We start from the raw sequence: 14,873 nt of genomic DNA on the forward strand, positions 1-14,873 counted from the left end.
AAAAAAAAGAAAAAGAAACAGTAGCTTTTGAAGGTTAGAAAGCAACTTCTGCTACTACCAGCTACAAACTTACTTGCGTCTATGCCCACTCTATCCTTCCACTCTCCTGTTACAATTAAAGAGATGTCTTCCTCCTTATATGACTAACTGCGCCAGTGTTCATTCCATTACAATACAATTTGAAAATGCAAATTCGTTTGCAGCTTGTCTAGTCTGTGCCCATCCTCCCCTCAGCGGTGTAAGCTCCACTCCCTCCCTATGACTGCCAGCACCAAGGAGCAAGGGCAGAGACCTATGGTGAGGATAGGAAAACTAATGACTAGCCGTAGCTATCTCCTTGAACCCTTCATGTGGAAGGGGAAAGGGCTGTTTAGAGCCAGCAGCTCCCAACTTCTAGAGAGTCATTGGTCTGCCTTCAGCTCAGGTCATAATCTCAGGATGATCTTGGGATCCTAAGATCGAGACCTGTGGAGGGCTCCCCACTTAGCGAGGAGTCCGCTTCTCCCTCTTCCTTTGCTCCTCCCCACTCCATGTGTGGTCTTCTCTCTCTCTCTCTCTAATAATTAAATAAAACCCTAAAAAAAAAAAAAGGGAAGCTCTAATTGATTTTTTTAATGTGCAAAACAAGTGGACACTACATTTTTATTATAATTCTTTAGATAAAGATAAAGATAAAATTCAATTTAAAAAATAGAAATACTTAAATAAAAGATGTAAAACTCATGAACACTTCTGGTTGTAAAAACCTCTGAACTAAATGATAGGGAAGTTTCTGTTTAAGTACAGTCTACAGTTCCTTTCCTAATTTACTTAAAAACAGGAAAATTCTGTCACATATTCAGAATAAAAATACTAGGAGTCTGATTAAACAAAAAGGAGACATAAGATCACAAATCAGAAGGAAAGAGTTTCCTAAAGCAGCAGTTCTCACATACTCAGCTTTCAAGCCACTTTACGATCTTTAAATCTATTAAGGACCCCAAAAAGCATTTGTTTATGTGAGCTCTATGTATCAATATTTACCACAGTAAAACTATAAACTAAGCCATTTTAAAATACTTACTGTTCACTTCATTTGAAATAACGATAAACCCACTATACCTTAACAAATATTTTTAAGAAAAAGATATTTTCAAAACCAAAAAATTCTGGCAAGAAGAATGTCATCTTTCCTCTATTAATTCTATCATTGGCATCATTTCTGGGTCTATTTCTATGGATTGACGTTTTCCCGATTATGGGATGTATTTTCCTACTTCTTTACATATCAGACATCCAGAAAAAGGCAGGTTCATTGAAAAGAGAAAGCAAGATAATTTAATTCTTTCATTTATGAGGTTTCATTCATGCAGTTCCCACTTTTTCAATGGCTTTACAATATGATTTCATGTTATAACTCAAAATTTTACATTCATAATCTTTAAATAACATTAATACAACAATGCAAAAGCAGAATCTGTAAGTTTAAGTAATAATGATAATGATCTTAAAGCAATACAGTAACTATTTTATGTTCCTTTCTTATCTCGATGTTCATCTAAAAAACAAACTTAGGCCATTTACTGATATAGAAATAAAGCTAAGGGTAATGAGAAATTTTCCCACACCATAAAAAGGAAAACTGTATTTTAGCTTCATTTCTTTTTTTCACTTGTAATGTTCCTCTATCAAAGAACAAGGTTTTAAAGCCAACAATAACAATAAGGGTTGCTATTTTAAATGAAACGGAACAGTTATTTTGATTGAATAAAAATGTCATCATTCTGTTTCTTTAATGCCTTGTAGCTTCTGTGTTATCAGTTCATTGTGCAATTAGTCTTAATACAAACGTATCATGAGTTTACTTTTCCGTGAGAGCCTTGTTATTGAAAGAATCAAATTTTTTAAACTTACTGTTTTAGTGCCATGTTTTAGAGTTATTTCATGTGAGTCAGGGATCTTTTGGACAGGATTCTGAAAAAAGAAAATTCCATGACATCAATGAGTATCCAACATATGAGGGGGACTACATGCCACATTCACAGGAAATAGAATTTTTTAAAATTGCATCACTAGCTTTTTTACACCAAGCTTTAAAAAAAGGAAATAAAATTTGCGAGAGTATCTTATTTCTGCACTTCTAGATAGATGACAATTGTTGAGCTGGTAATGAATGTACCTCAAATCTCAAAACAGATAAGCCTAAGAAACTTTTTAGGTTGTTGGAACCATAAGCTCTCTCAGCATCCAAATATTTAAAGTCCGCTCTTCACTGAAAAAAAATGGGCCTAAGCACCTTAGGTGCTTAGCTAAGCACCTTAAAGTGCTTAACTACACAAAATAAAATCAAATCTGTACAGGGTAGATATATACCTTTTAACCATTAAAAGTTTAAAAAACAAAACACTACTGCTAAAAATGGCACAAATAAGGAACCGAGTCATTCAATGATTCATTGATTCAATAAGCATGTGTTAAAGTGAGATTATTCCAGATGCTAGGTATCATCAGACATAGCCTATACCATTCCCCCTTCCAAGAACCATGTGGTCTAGGTGGGGAGATCAATCACTCTAATACAATATAAGAAATGCTGTGACAGGCAGGAGGTATGGGCAGGATAACCAAGGGAGAGAAAAGATGGATGCATAAATCAGACGTAAGGAATCACAATGATCTTCTGAATATGAAGTTTCATTATTTAGTCAAGTTTCCATTATCCAAGAGTCGGGTAATCAGACTAAAATTCTAGGGCCATTACAAATTTATGTGAGGATCATCCTGCAATCTACTTAACTGGATATGTGCAATCTAATAGACTTTGGTCCCTGTCTCCCCTCACTCTTTAGCACCCTTGATGAATCAATCAATCACTAGTTTTATCTCATCATAAACTTGTCCCCTGCTAAGGCTCTTTCTTCCCGGCACATAAACAACTAAAGCACTTGCCATATTAGACACACATATACACACAAGCAATCTACCCTATATTTACTGCTATATCATTATCTTTTCCTTTGCAATCAAGCTTCAAGCTTCCTTACACAAGTTTTCACTCAAGTGTCTCTGCTTCCTGTCACCCTTCTACCTCTACCACTCTGGCATGTGTCCTTTTATTCCTAATGCCCAACACAGTCCTTGGCACTTAAAAGATTGTCAGTAAATACCTCTTGAACAAAAAAACAAGTTGCTATAAAGTCAGAACTTAACCTGCACAACTGACCTTTCAACAGCAAGGCAACTACTTAACTATTTTCTCCTTCTTGAAATTGTTCTTTCCTGGGAGGAAGCAGCCTAGACAAGAAGCCAGAAAAGCTAGGGGTTTTATTTCTATGTTTTTTTAAGGTTGAACATTCTTTTTAACATTTTCTTTTATTTATTTAATTTTTTAAAGCTCTACACCCAAAGTTGGTCTTGAATTCACAACCACAAGATCAAGAGTCATGCGCTCTGACTGAGCCAGCCAGATGCCCCAAGAAAACTAGGTTTTTTTAAATCTAGCCCTGCCACTCAATAACCCTGTCATAACTGCAGAAGAGTTATGACTCTACTTCCTCATTTATATATGAAAGATAATAGCACCTGCCCTTTAGGTTACTGTGAGGTAAGTGGTTTAAGCCTTATAATACAGCATTCATCACAAAGTAGGTGCTCAGTAAATGACAGCCACCATTTATTCTAAGGCTTACCTCCTATCTCTCTGGTCATATCATCTTAGTCTATTTCCAGGCTTCTCTTCCTCCTTAACTGGCTAATTCCTACTCATCTTTTAAGACTCAATTCAGATGTGACCTGCTCCTGGAAGCATTTCTCAACATTTCAAACTCGGTTAAATGACCCTTCCATGTACTCCCATGTCTCAGATAAGGAGACAACCCCTCCTTATCTCGATCCAGAATTTATCAAAATCCATTGTAATTTTTGCCCTCTCTCCCTCCCCACCACTCCATAACCAAACTGCAAGATAGACACTTCTCAAAGATTTTGTATATCTATTATTATCTCTGGATCCCTAATCCACATAACAGGTGGTGAATAGCAGACAAACACAAAAGTGTTTTGGAACTAATTCACAGCCCAATGTCTACCTTGTAGATCACATTAGATTGTACTTTTTAATTTACTTTCAAACATTAATGTTTATGTCCAAAAAGGAGAGCAAGTGCTATCCATCAGATCAGCCCAGTAAGTGACAAATGGGATAACTGAGGTTTTCAAAAAGTAAAAAACTTTACCAACCAAATGACTAGATCCCAGGTGAAAAGTAAATTTAAAGTTGCACGTATAGGGGTGCCTAACTGGCTCAGTCAGTAAAGCATGAGATTCTTAATCTTGGGATCGTGAGTTTCAGCCCCATGTTGGGTGTAGAGATTACTTAAAAAAAAAAAAAAAAAAAAAAAGTTGCCAGTATAGAGAATTAAAGGCACTTTGTTTTAGAATATCTGCATCTCAGAGATTACTACAGGCTACCACCACCGCCACAGTGCAGTGAAGATTAGGAAATGAGAAGACACTGAACAGGAACCCTAACCTCACCATAACCTAAAGAACTGCTGGAGAGTTTACAATTTATTTCAGTACCAGACATTACAGCATGGCTTACTCTGCTTTGGAAAAGGGCAGCACATACCTTGATTTCAGTGATACCAATATTCCAACACAAATTCCAAAATAATTTAAAAGTCGAACAAATGAATTCTGGACTATCTTTATATTAAATTATGGAAGCCACTGTTCCCTTTGCAGTTGACAACATTTGTAAGCAATAAAAACTCATGTATAAGTGCTACATACTCTTGCAAATACCGCAGAACAGCTCAAATGTTTCACTTAGAGAAGATTCTATTATAGTCAGTGTCTCATTTCATAACTAATTAGTTTTTCATCACTTAGGAAACAGAAACACTGTTACTAAGAGGAAGGATGAAAATTACTTCATTGAATTCAATGTACAATGTGCCTATATATAGACAATTTCTGGCATTTAAAATAAAAACTTACAAGAACACAGAACAATTTAGTATTTACATTAGGAGTGAATTAAATGTTTAAATAAATGTTGTTTACATTTAAAATCAAAGTTTTACTGGAAATCATGGAAGGCATAACTCATAAGAGGCCCATATAACTGGCACAACTAAATCATCTAAAATAGTAGCAATTCATCTTTTGGTAGCGTATCATTTGATGGTGACTGTTCTTTCTCCAGAAATTTTCCTAATGACTTTTCGGGATATGGCTTAAGTGTGAAATTTGCTGTAACAGTAAAATATTTTCATGATTTTCATTCCAGGGACATCATAAGCTGCAAGACTTCACTGAAGTCATTTATTATAAGAATTCATAACAAAATCTAGTCTTAATGGAAGAGGAGGAAAGATACCAGCTTTTGTTTTGGTTTGGTCTTAAATGCCAACCAAAGGATTATTTCCCAGGCTCTTTGGTTTGCCCTCAATAACAAGGATAACAAATATATCTGGAATAACATGAGCAGTTTCATCTGACACATACCCTTAAAGTGTTTTCAAAAGACTTGCAAATCAGAAATAACCCTTCTGGGATAAAGTTGCCATAAGTTTAAAAAGTTATAATAGTATGGCCCTATAATGCCTAATCGAAAGTCTACCGAGAAACAAAGATCTGCCACAAAGTGGCTATGAATTGTGTGGAGAGAATGAGGACGACCAACCAGGAACTTGCAAACGAATGCTACACTCTCCCAGAAACCATTTTGCAAATAATTGCCCATTTGGTATCACAGAAAACCAAAATTAGAGTCTATTCTAGTATAAATCTGGAGATCCAATAGACTGACTGAATTATTCCCCATCACACATTTCCCTTAAAAAACATTTATTGAATATTTAATTATATACCAGACACCTGGGACTACAGTAAAAATAAAAAGACTAACAAAGACACTGCTCCTAAGGACTGTCAATCCAGTAAAGCAAAACTGACAGGTAAACAAGTAAGCAACACTGAAATGTTTCTTTTCAGATGCTGTGACAGAAGAACACGCAGGGTTCAGTGCTCAATTCCATTTTACCTGGGGAAGTAGAGGGTGATTAGAAAAGGCTTTAGAGGGCGCCTGGGTGGCTCAGTGGGTTAAGCCGCTGCCTTCGGCTCAGGTCATGATCTCAGGGTCCTGGGATCGAGTCCCGCATCAGGCTCTCTGCTCAGCAGGGAGCCTGCTTCCCTCTCTCTCTCTCTCTCTGCCTGCCTCTCCATCTACTTGTGATTTCTCTCTGTCAAATAAATAAATAAAATCTTTAAAAAAAAAAAAAAAGAAAAGGCTTTAGAAGAGATGCTTGAGATGCCTCTGGAAATATGGAGGTTCCCTAGGTGAACGTAGAGGGCATCCAGGAGAGAATAAGATAAATCCTGACACTTACTAAACTGCGAATATTTTTGCCTGGGTTGAGTTTAAATTGCTGGGCAGGAAAAGGGAAAGGCAGTGAAGAGGCAACCTCTAGAATGAGAGAAAATGTCTGCAATACATATATTTGATAAGGGGTTAAATCTAAAAACACAAAATTTCTACAATTCAACAACAAAAAAAAACAAACAACCTGATTCAAAAATTGGCACAGGACCTAATAGATTTCTCCAAAGAAGAAATACAGATGACCAATAAGTAGTACATGAAAAGATACTCAAAATTACTAATCATCAGGGAAATGAAAATCAAAACCACACTGAGATACCAGTAACAGGATGGCTATTATTTAAAAAAAAAAAAAGAAAAGAAAGAAAAAGAAAAGAAATATGGACCAGGACATACAAAAAGTGGAACCCTTTTAAACTGCTGCACAGAAATGGGGCAGCTGCTATGGAAAACAGTATGGTAGCTCCTCAAAAAATTTAAAATATGATTCAGCAATCCCACTTTTGTGTATATACCCAAAAGAACTAAGAGCAGGATCTGCAAGTGATGTTTGTACACCCATGTTCATAGCAGCAAGACAACAGCCAAAGACAGAAGCAACTGAAGTATTCATAAGGAAGGGGACACCTGGGTGTCTCAGTCGGTTGAGCATCTGTCTTTGGCTCAGGTCATGATCTCAGGGCCCTGGGATCAAGTCCCGCCTTGGGCTCGTTGCTCAGCGGGGAGTCTGCTTCTCCTGCTACCCGCTGCTCTCCCTGCTGCTGCTCCCCCTGCTTGTGTGAGCTCTCTCTCTTTCTTTCTCGATCTGACAAATAAATAAATAAAATCTTTTAAAAAGGGGGGGAGGGAAGGAAATTCTGACACATGCAACAAGGATGAACTTGGAGGGCCTTATGCTAAGTGAAACAAGCCATAGAAGAAAAATACTGTACAATTCCTATGAGGTATCTAGAGTAGTCAGATTCATAGAAAGTAGAATAGTGGTTGCCAGAGTTGGGGAAAGAGGGGAAAATAGGGAATTATTGTTTAACGGGTATAGTTTCTGTACCAGATAAAAAAAAAAGTTCTGGAGACTGAACATACAACAACATAACACTACTGACCTGAACATTTAAACTTTTAAAGATGGTTAAGATTGGAAGGTAGGGCAGGGGGGGATGGGTGAAACAGTTGATAGGGATTAAAGAGTATGATGAGCACTGAGTAATGTACAGAACTGCTGAGTCACTATATAGTACACCTGAAACTAATATAGCACTGTATGTTAACTATACTGGAATTAAAATAAAAAACTTAATAAAATTTAATAATTTTTAAATAAATAAAAATAAAAATGGTTAAGATTATCATCTGGGTGGCTCAGCATTAGGCATCTGCCTTCAGCTCAGGTCATGATCCCAGGGTCCTGGGATCAAGCCCCGTATCAGGCTCTCTGCTCAGCAGGAAACCTGCTTCTCCCACTCCCACTCCCCCAGCTTGTGTTCTCTCTCTTGCTGCCTCTCTCTGTCAAATAAATAAATAAAATCTTACCAAAAAAAATTATAAATTTTGTGTATTTAACCTAACTAAAAAATAATTTTCATAGATAAAACCCACATAAGCAAAAAAAATTTTTTTTTAATTTTTATGGCCAACAGACATATGAAAAAGTGCTCAACAACACTCAGCATCAGGGAAATACAAATCAAAACCACAATGAGATACCAACTCACACCAGTCAGAAGGGCTAAAATTAACAAGTCAGGAAATGACAGATGCTGGCGAGGATACAGAGAAAGGGGAACCCTCCTACACTGTTGGTGGGAATGCAAGCTGGTACAGCCACTCTGGAAAACAGCATGAGGTTCCTCAAAAAGTTGAAAATAGAGCTACCCTATGACCCAGCAATCGCACTACTGGGTATTTACCCTAAAGATATAAATGTAGTGATCTAAAGGGTCACGTGCACCCGAATGTTTATAGCAGCAATGTCCACAATAGCCAAACTATGGAAAGAACCTAGATGTCCATTAACAGATGAATGGATAAAGAAGATGTGGTATATGTATACAATGGAATACTATGCAGCCATCAAAAGAAATGAAATCTTGCCATTTGCAATGATGTGGCTGGAACTAGAGGGTATTATGCTGAGCGAAATAAGTCAATAAGAGAAAGACAATTATCATATGATAATTCCTCTCTGATATGGGGAATTTGAGGGTGGGGGCTTGGGAGGTAGGGAAGCTAAAAATGAAACAAGATGGGATCAGAAGGCAGAAAAACCTTAAGAGACTCTCAATCTCACAAAGAAACTGAGGGTTGCTGGTGGGAAGAGGGGTAGGGAGAGGGTGGTTGGGTTATGGACATTGGGGAAGGTATGTGATATGGTGAGTGCTGTGAAATATGTAAGCCTGATGATTCACAGACCTATACCCCTGGGCCAATAATACATTATATGTTAATAAAAATAATTAATAAAAAAATCACAAAAAGATGCATAGTATTAAGCCTAAACACTTCTTAATGCTCTAATAAACTCTTGGTAAGCTTCAAAATAAATCATTTATCAAATGTTTAAAATCCTCCTCCAAAAATGTAAAACTATAGGTATAAAATATTGCAGGAAGGAAAGACAATTTCCTATCTAATTCTCACAGCTGGTTCCAATCCTTCAATTAGTAGTATTCCCAATCTACCTCTAAATCACCCTCAAACAATTTATGCCCTATTGCAAGCTACAACCTTGGAGAATATATCTCAGTAACATGACTTAAAAGTACATTGTTAAATAACTTTTTATACTTGTGTGAAGGCTGAAAAACTCAAAAAGGATAGGTCATTCTTGTATTTTTTTTAAACTCCATGACATTATCAATAAACACAAGGATGACAATTTTCTATCCTTATCATAGAATAATGGCAGGTAATTACCAAAAGGATTTATACCAAAAGACACATTTATTTTGTAAAGCTACCATGAATACGCACCTTATCATTCCCTGATACCCTAAAATTTTATGAGTATTTCTGCTCTTATTTGCTATTTCTGAAGACTTGAAATCTAGACAGACTTCTGCAATTAATTCCACTTGTAACCTTCATTAAGCCACTTGATTGTCTAGAACCTTTGGTTTTTCACTGATAAAAATGGGAAAATCAGAGGAGGTAATTCATGATTCTATGATGACATGGTTTACTTTAAAACTTAAAAAAAAATCAGAGGAGGTAATTCATGATTCTATGATGACATGGTTTACCTTAAAACTTATTCACATCTGAAACTATGAACACTCCCTATGCCACTGAAAAGTCCTTCTCTGACTGCTATCTTTTCACTTCTCTCTGCCCTGCTCACTATCATGATGTTTCTCTTCTTAGGCTGTTTTTCTTTGAGAACCTTCAGTGGTTCTCCATTGCTTTTAGTAGCAATCAGTAACTTTTCACAGCATTCACACATATTTTGTTTTAGAAATTTTCTGCAACATTTGACTACTGTCCCAAATTACGTTTAGAAAATTAATGTTTTGAAGAAGTTTCCAGTCAAAGGATACAAACTTAAAGTTATGAGTAAGTTCTGGGGATCTAATGTACAGCATGATGACTGTAGTTAAGAATACTGTGCTGCAAACCATAAGAGACTCTTAATCTCACAAAACAAACTGCGGGTTGCCAGGAGAAGGGGGTAGGGGAGAGGGTGGTGGGGTTATGGACATTAGGGAAGGTGTGTGCTATGGTGAGTGCTGTGAAGTGTGTAAACCTGGTGATTCACAGATCTGTACCCCTGGGGCTAATAATACATTATATGTTAATAAAAAAAATTTTAATTTTAAAATTTAAAAAAAATAATAATAATACTGGGTTGCATACTTGCAATTTCCTAGGAGAGTAGATCTGAAGTGTTCATACCACAAAAAAAAAAAAAAAGAAAGAAAGAAAGAAACATAGCCATGTGAGGTGATAGATGTGTTAATTAACCTGACCGTAGTAATCATTTCACAATTTATCCATGTATCAAAACACCACATTATACCCTTTAAATATATACAATTTTTGTTAATTATACCTCAGTAAAACTGGAAAATAGATAGACTATTTAAAAGGGGGAAAAAAAAATACTGGGGTGCCTGGCTGGCTTGGTCAGTAGAGCATGTGACTCTTGATCTAGGGTGTCCTGAGTTCCAGCCTCACACTGAGCAAAGAAATTATTTTTCTTTAAATTCCTTATATAATTAAAAAGCAGTTTCTTGTAAGATATTAATATCTAAAGAGCCTAACAATAGTCTTATTACTTGCAGTGGTACTTTTCTATACATTACTTATTAATGTGCCTTACCCACATTACCTTACCCACAACATTAATCAATTCAGGCAGGAACAGAAGAACAAAGGAGTTGGGCTTACCAGGAAGAGGGTGGTAGTTTGTGGGAGAGTGTTATAACAGAAATAAAAAGGAGCAACCTGGCTTTCTAGAACCCCTATAATGAAACTCCTCCCTCCCACTCCTTCACCTCCGTCCTAAAAAAGAAGGCTTTCTTTTACAACTATAAACAAAGGTCCTGGGTTTTACCATTTGCCTTATCCTCAAAAAAAAAAAGGCCCACCTCCACCATATCAGTGGCAACAACGTATACATCAATCTCAAATCTTTACAACTTGAATTAATTATCTACTGAAAGCCTCAAATCTTTAGTCTCCTGTCTACAAAGAGTAAGTATTTATTAGAATGATTCATTTGAGAAAAAAAGCACAGAGTTGCTGTGATAACCCAATTAGTTAATATGACAAAGTACTTTATAATTATAACCCATTATAAGGACAAAATTAATTATGAGCCTACGGCTACAAAGGTTTTTCCTGAAAGTACGTATTTTAGGAACTGTTGGGAGACGCAGTAAAAAAATGCCTTGAGATAAAAAGGTTTCATCAAGTTTCGGAATCTCAGATATGCAGTGTAAAATTATTTCAACATAGGTTATACCATGTTGAGTTATGTTTAGGAATTCATATCTGGGGGCGCCTGGGTGGCTCAGTGGGTTTAAAGCCTCTGCCTTCAGCTCAGATCATGATCCCAGGGTCCCGGGATAGAGCCCCGCCTCGGGCTCTCTGCTCAGCTGGGGGCTGCTTCTCCACTCCCCCTGCCTGCCTCTGCCTACTTGTGATCTCTGTCTGTCAAATAAATAAATAAAATCTTTAAAAAAAAAAAAAGAATTTGTATCTGTTTTTTAATGAACATTGAGTTACTGCTTGGGCAATCTGTTTCTATTTAGTTAAAGATGCACAAACTTTACTAATTTTAACTACAAAAGGTGCCACAGTATGACTTAAATTAGGTAAGGACTAATATATTTGGGAAAACAAAAGAACCCTGAGCCATAATAAATTTTTTATTAAATTTACCTGACACTGAGATATCTTTATCCTTTTCCTCTGCTACAGTTTTTTTTTTTCTTTTAAGATTTTTATTTATTTATTTGACAGAGAGAGATCACAAGTAGGCAGAGAGGCAGGCAGAGAAAGAGGAGGAAGCAGGCTCCCCACTGAGCAGAGAGCCCGATGTGGGGCTCAATCCCAAGACCCTGAGATCATGACCTGAGCCAAAGGCAGAGGCTTTAAACCCACTGAGCCACACAGGCACACCAGTTCTTTTTTTTTTTAAATAAAGATTTTATTTATTTGTCAGAGAGAGAGAGAGAGCAGCAGGCAAAGGGAGAAGCAGGCTTTCTGCCGAGCACAGAGCCTGATGTGGGGCTCAATCCCAGGACACAGGATCAAGACCTGAACCAAAGGCAGACGCTCAACTGACCAACACATTCAGGTGCCCCCTCTGCTACAGTTCTTTTAAAACCTAACAACACTGCAGAATGGATACCATATCTGATTTGATATAACTTTCCATACATGCAAAAGCATGTACATGCTTCACAACTGTCAAAGGGACAGTGAAAATTAGAAACATCTTAGTGATGTTTATAGTGATCTATGTATATTCTCTGGGACAATTATACAATTCCAGCTCTAGCAATTATGCATCCTACTTATCCCACCAAATATGGAACAAACACAGTATTAACACTTCATACTTGCCATAATGTCTAAAGCCACCAGCACTACAACCAAGTGTTTTCAATCGCTCTTGGGCATTTCTTGCTAGAGAACAAAAGCAGACTGTGGAGAGGATGCGAGAAAGGGGAGCCCTCATGCAATTTTGGTGGAACGCAAACTGGTACAGACACTGGGAAATAGTATGGAGGTTCCCCCCAAAAAAGTTAAAAACAGAACTACTATAATCTAGCAGTTACACTACTAGGTATGTACCCAAAGCATACAAAAATACAGATTCGCAGGGACACAAACATGCACCCTGATGCTCACAGCAGCATTATTGACAATAGCCAAACTATGCAAAGAGCCTAAATGTCCACCGACCGATGAATGGCTGAAGAAGATGTGGTATGTATATACAATGCAATGTTACTCAGCCATCAAAAAGAATGAAATCTTGCAAATAAAATGGAAAAAATAACAAAAATAAAATAAAATTTTAAAAAATAGGGCACCTGGGTGGCTCAGTTGGTTAAGCAACTGCCTTCGGCCCAGGTCATTATCCTGGAGTTCCAGGACCAAGTCCTACATTGGGCTCCCAGATCCACGGGGAGTCTGCTTCTCTCTCTGACCTTCTCCCATCCCAGGCGCTCTCTCCCTGTATCTCTCTCAAATAAATAATAAAATCTTTAGAATAAATAAATAAAAGAATGAAATCTTGCCATTTGCAACAAATGGATGGAACTGGAGTATATTATGCTAAGTGAAATAAGCCAGTCAGAGAAAACAAATACCATATGATTTCACTCTTATGTGAAACTGAAGAAACAAAACAGATGAACCTAAGGGACGGGGGATGGGGGGGGGAGATAAGGAGGGAAAGAAACCATAAGAGACTCAGTGATGAAGAACAAACTGAGGGCTGATGGAGGGAGGTGGGTAGGAGGGCACTAAATGGGTGATGGGTATTAAGGAGAGCACTTGTTATGACAAGCACTGGGTGTCGTAAGTGATGAATCACAAAATCTTTTCCTGAGACCAATAATGCACTGTCTGTTAACGAACTAGAATTTAAATAAAAATTTTGAAAAGAAAAAAATAAAAAATAAAGACAATGAAAAGAAACAACTTAGAGCAGGAGAGAGAGCATAAGTTTAGAAAGAAGTGACATTTGGGGCACCTGGCTGGCTCAGTTGGTAGAGCATGCAACTCTTGATCTTAGGATTGTGACTTCAAGTCCCACATGATATAGAGAGTATTTAAAAATAAAATCTTAAAAAAAAAAGAACAAAAGTAGATTGTTTACTTGCCATGTCCCCATTAGTCTATAAGATTCTTGAGGACAAGTACAATGTCTTATTTCATCTGTATCTATAATACCTAATAGTATAATATAGGTGTCAAAATATATCTTCTTAACTGAAGATAATAAAGATTACCTACTAATGACAGCTTGTTTTTAAAAGAAAATAAGTGAAATCTATGAGGAAAAAATAACAGGCAATCATATTTTTACTTATGTGTTTATATATCCCTCTGAAACACGGGGACATATCTATCAATTATTCACATTTTGTAACTACTCTTCAAATTTTTCTGTGTACTTTCAAGATAAAATATTTGAAGCCACAGGGTGACTAAAAGCTATATCTAATAAACACTAAGAATCCCAAAATAAGGAAGACATAGGCATTGTCTTCATGAGCTCAGAAGCTATGAAAAGTACACACTTGTAAACAAACAACTGTATCACAATTATCATTTTATCATGGTTGTGACAATAGCAGAAGAAGGCCCTAGGTAAATCATACACAAAAATGAACTCAAAATGTATCAAACACCAACATATAAGAATTAAAACTATAAAACTCTCAGAAAAAAACAGGAGTAAATCTTCATGACCTTGAGTTGGGCTTCTTAGATATGACACCAAAAGCACAAACAACAACAGAAAAAATAACTGGATTTCATCAAAATTTCAAATTACTGTACTTCAAAGTACACCATCAAAAAGGTGATGGACAACTCAGAATGAGAGAAAATATTTGGAAATTGTGTGTCTGATAAGGGACTTATGTCCAGAGTATATAAAGAACCCTGATAACTCAACAGTAGACAAATAAGCCAACTGAAACAGGAAAAAAAATCTGAAGAGACATTCCTCCAAAAAAGATATACAAATAACTAATAAGCACATGAAATAATGCTCAACATCATTGTTTTTTAGAGAAACGCAGATCAAAACTACAATGAGATACCACTTCACACTCCCCAGGACAGCAATAATCATAAAGATGAACAACAACATGCATTGGTGAAGAAGTGAAAAACTGAATCCTCGTAAGACTACTCATGGGATTTTCAATGGTATAGCTAGCTTAAAAACCAGTTCCTCAAAATATTAAACACAATTATCATATGACTTAGTAATTCCACTCCTAGATATAAACCCCCAAAACCATAATACGCATCCATACAAAAT

The 14,873-nt window shown here is 36.6% G+C and overlaps 1 protein-coding gene across 1 annotated transcript in view; it reads right to left on the reverse strand.

The window, feature by feature from the left end:
- The window catches only part of WDR70 (WD repeat domain 70), a 304,933-nt gene that overhangs the window by 253,948 nt on the left and 36,112 nt on the right, over positions 1-14,873 (reverse strand). Inside the window, exon 6 of the mRNA XM_032337571.1 lies at positions 1,894-1,953. Coding sequence (XP_032193462.1) covers positions 1,894-1,953 — 60 coding nt within the window. The remainder of the gene's footprint in view (positions 1-1,893; positions 1,954-14,873) is intronic.

The sequence above is a fragment of the Mustela erminea genome, chromosome 3 (assembly GCF_009829155.1).
Source record: "Mustela erminea isolate mMusErm1 chromosome 3, mMusErm1.Pri, whole genome shotgun sequence".
Lineage (NCBI taxonomy): Eukaryota > Metazoa > Chordata > Mammalia > Carnivora > Mustelidae > Mustela > Mustela erminea.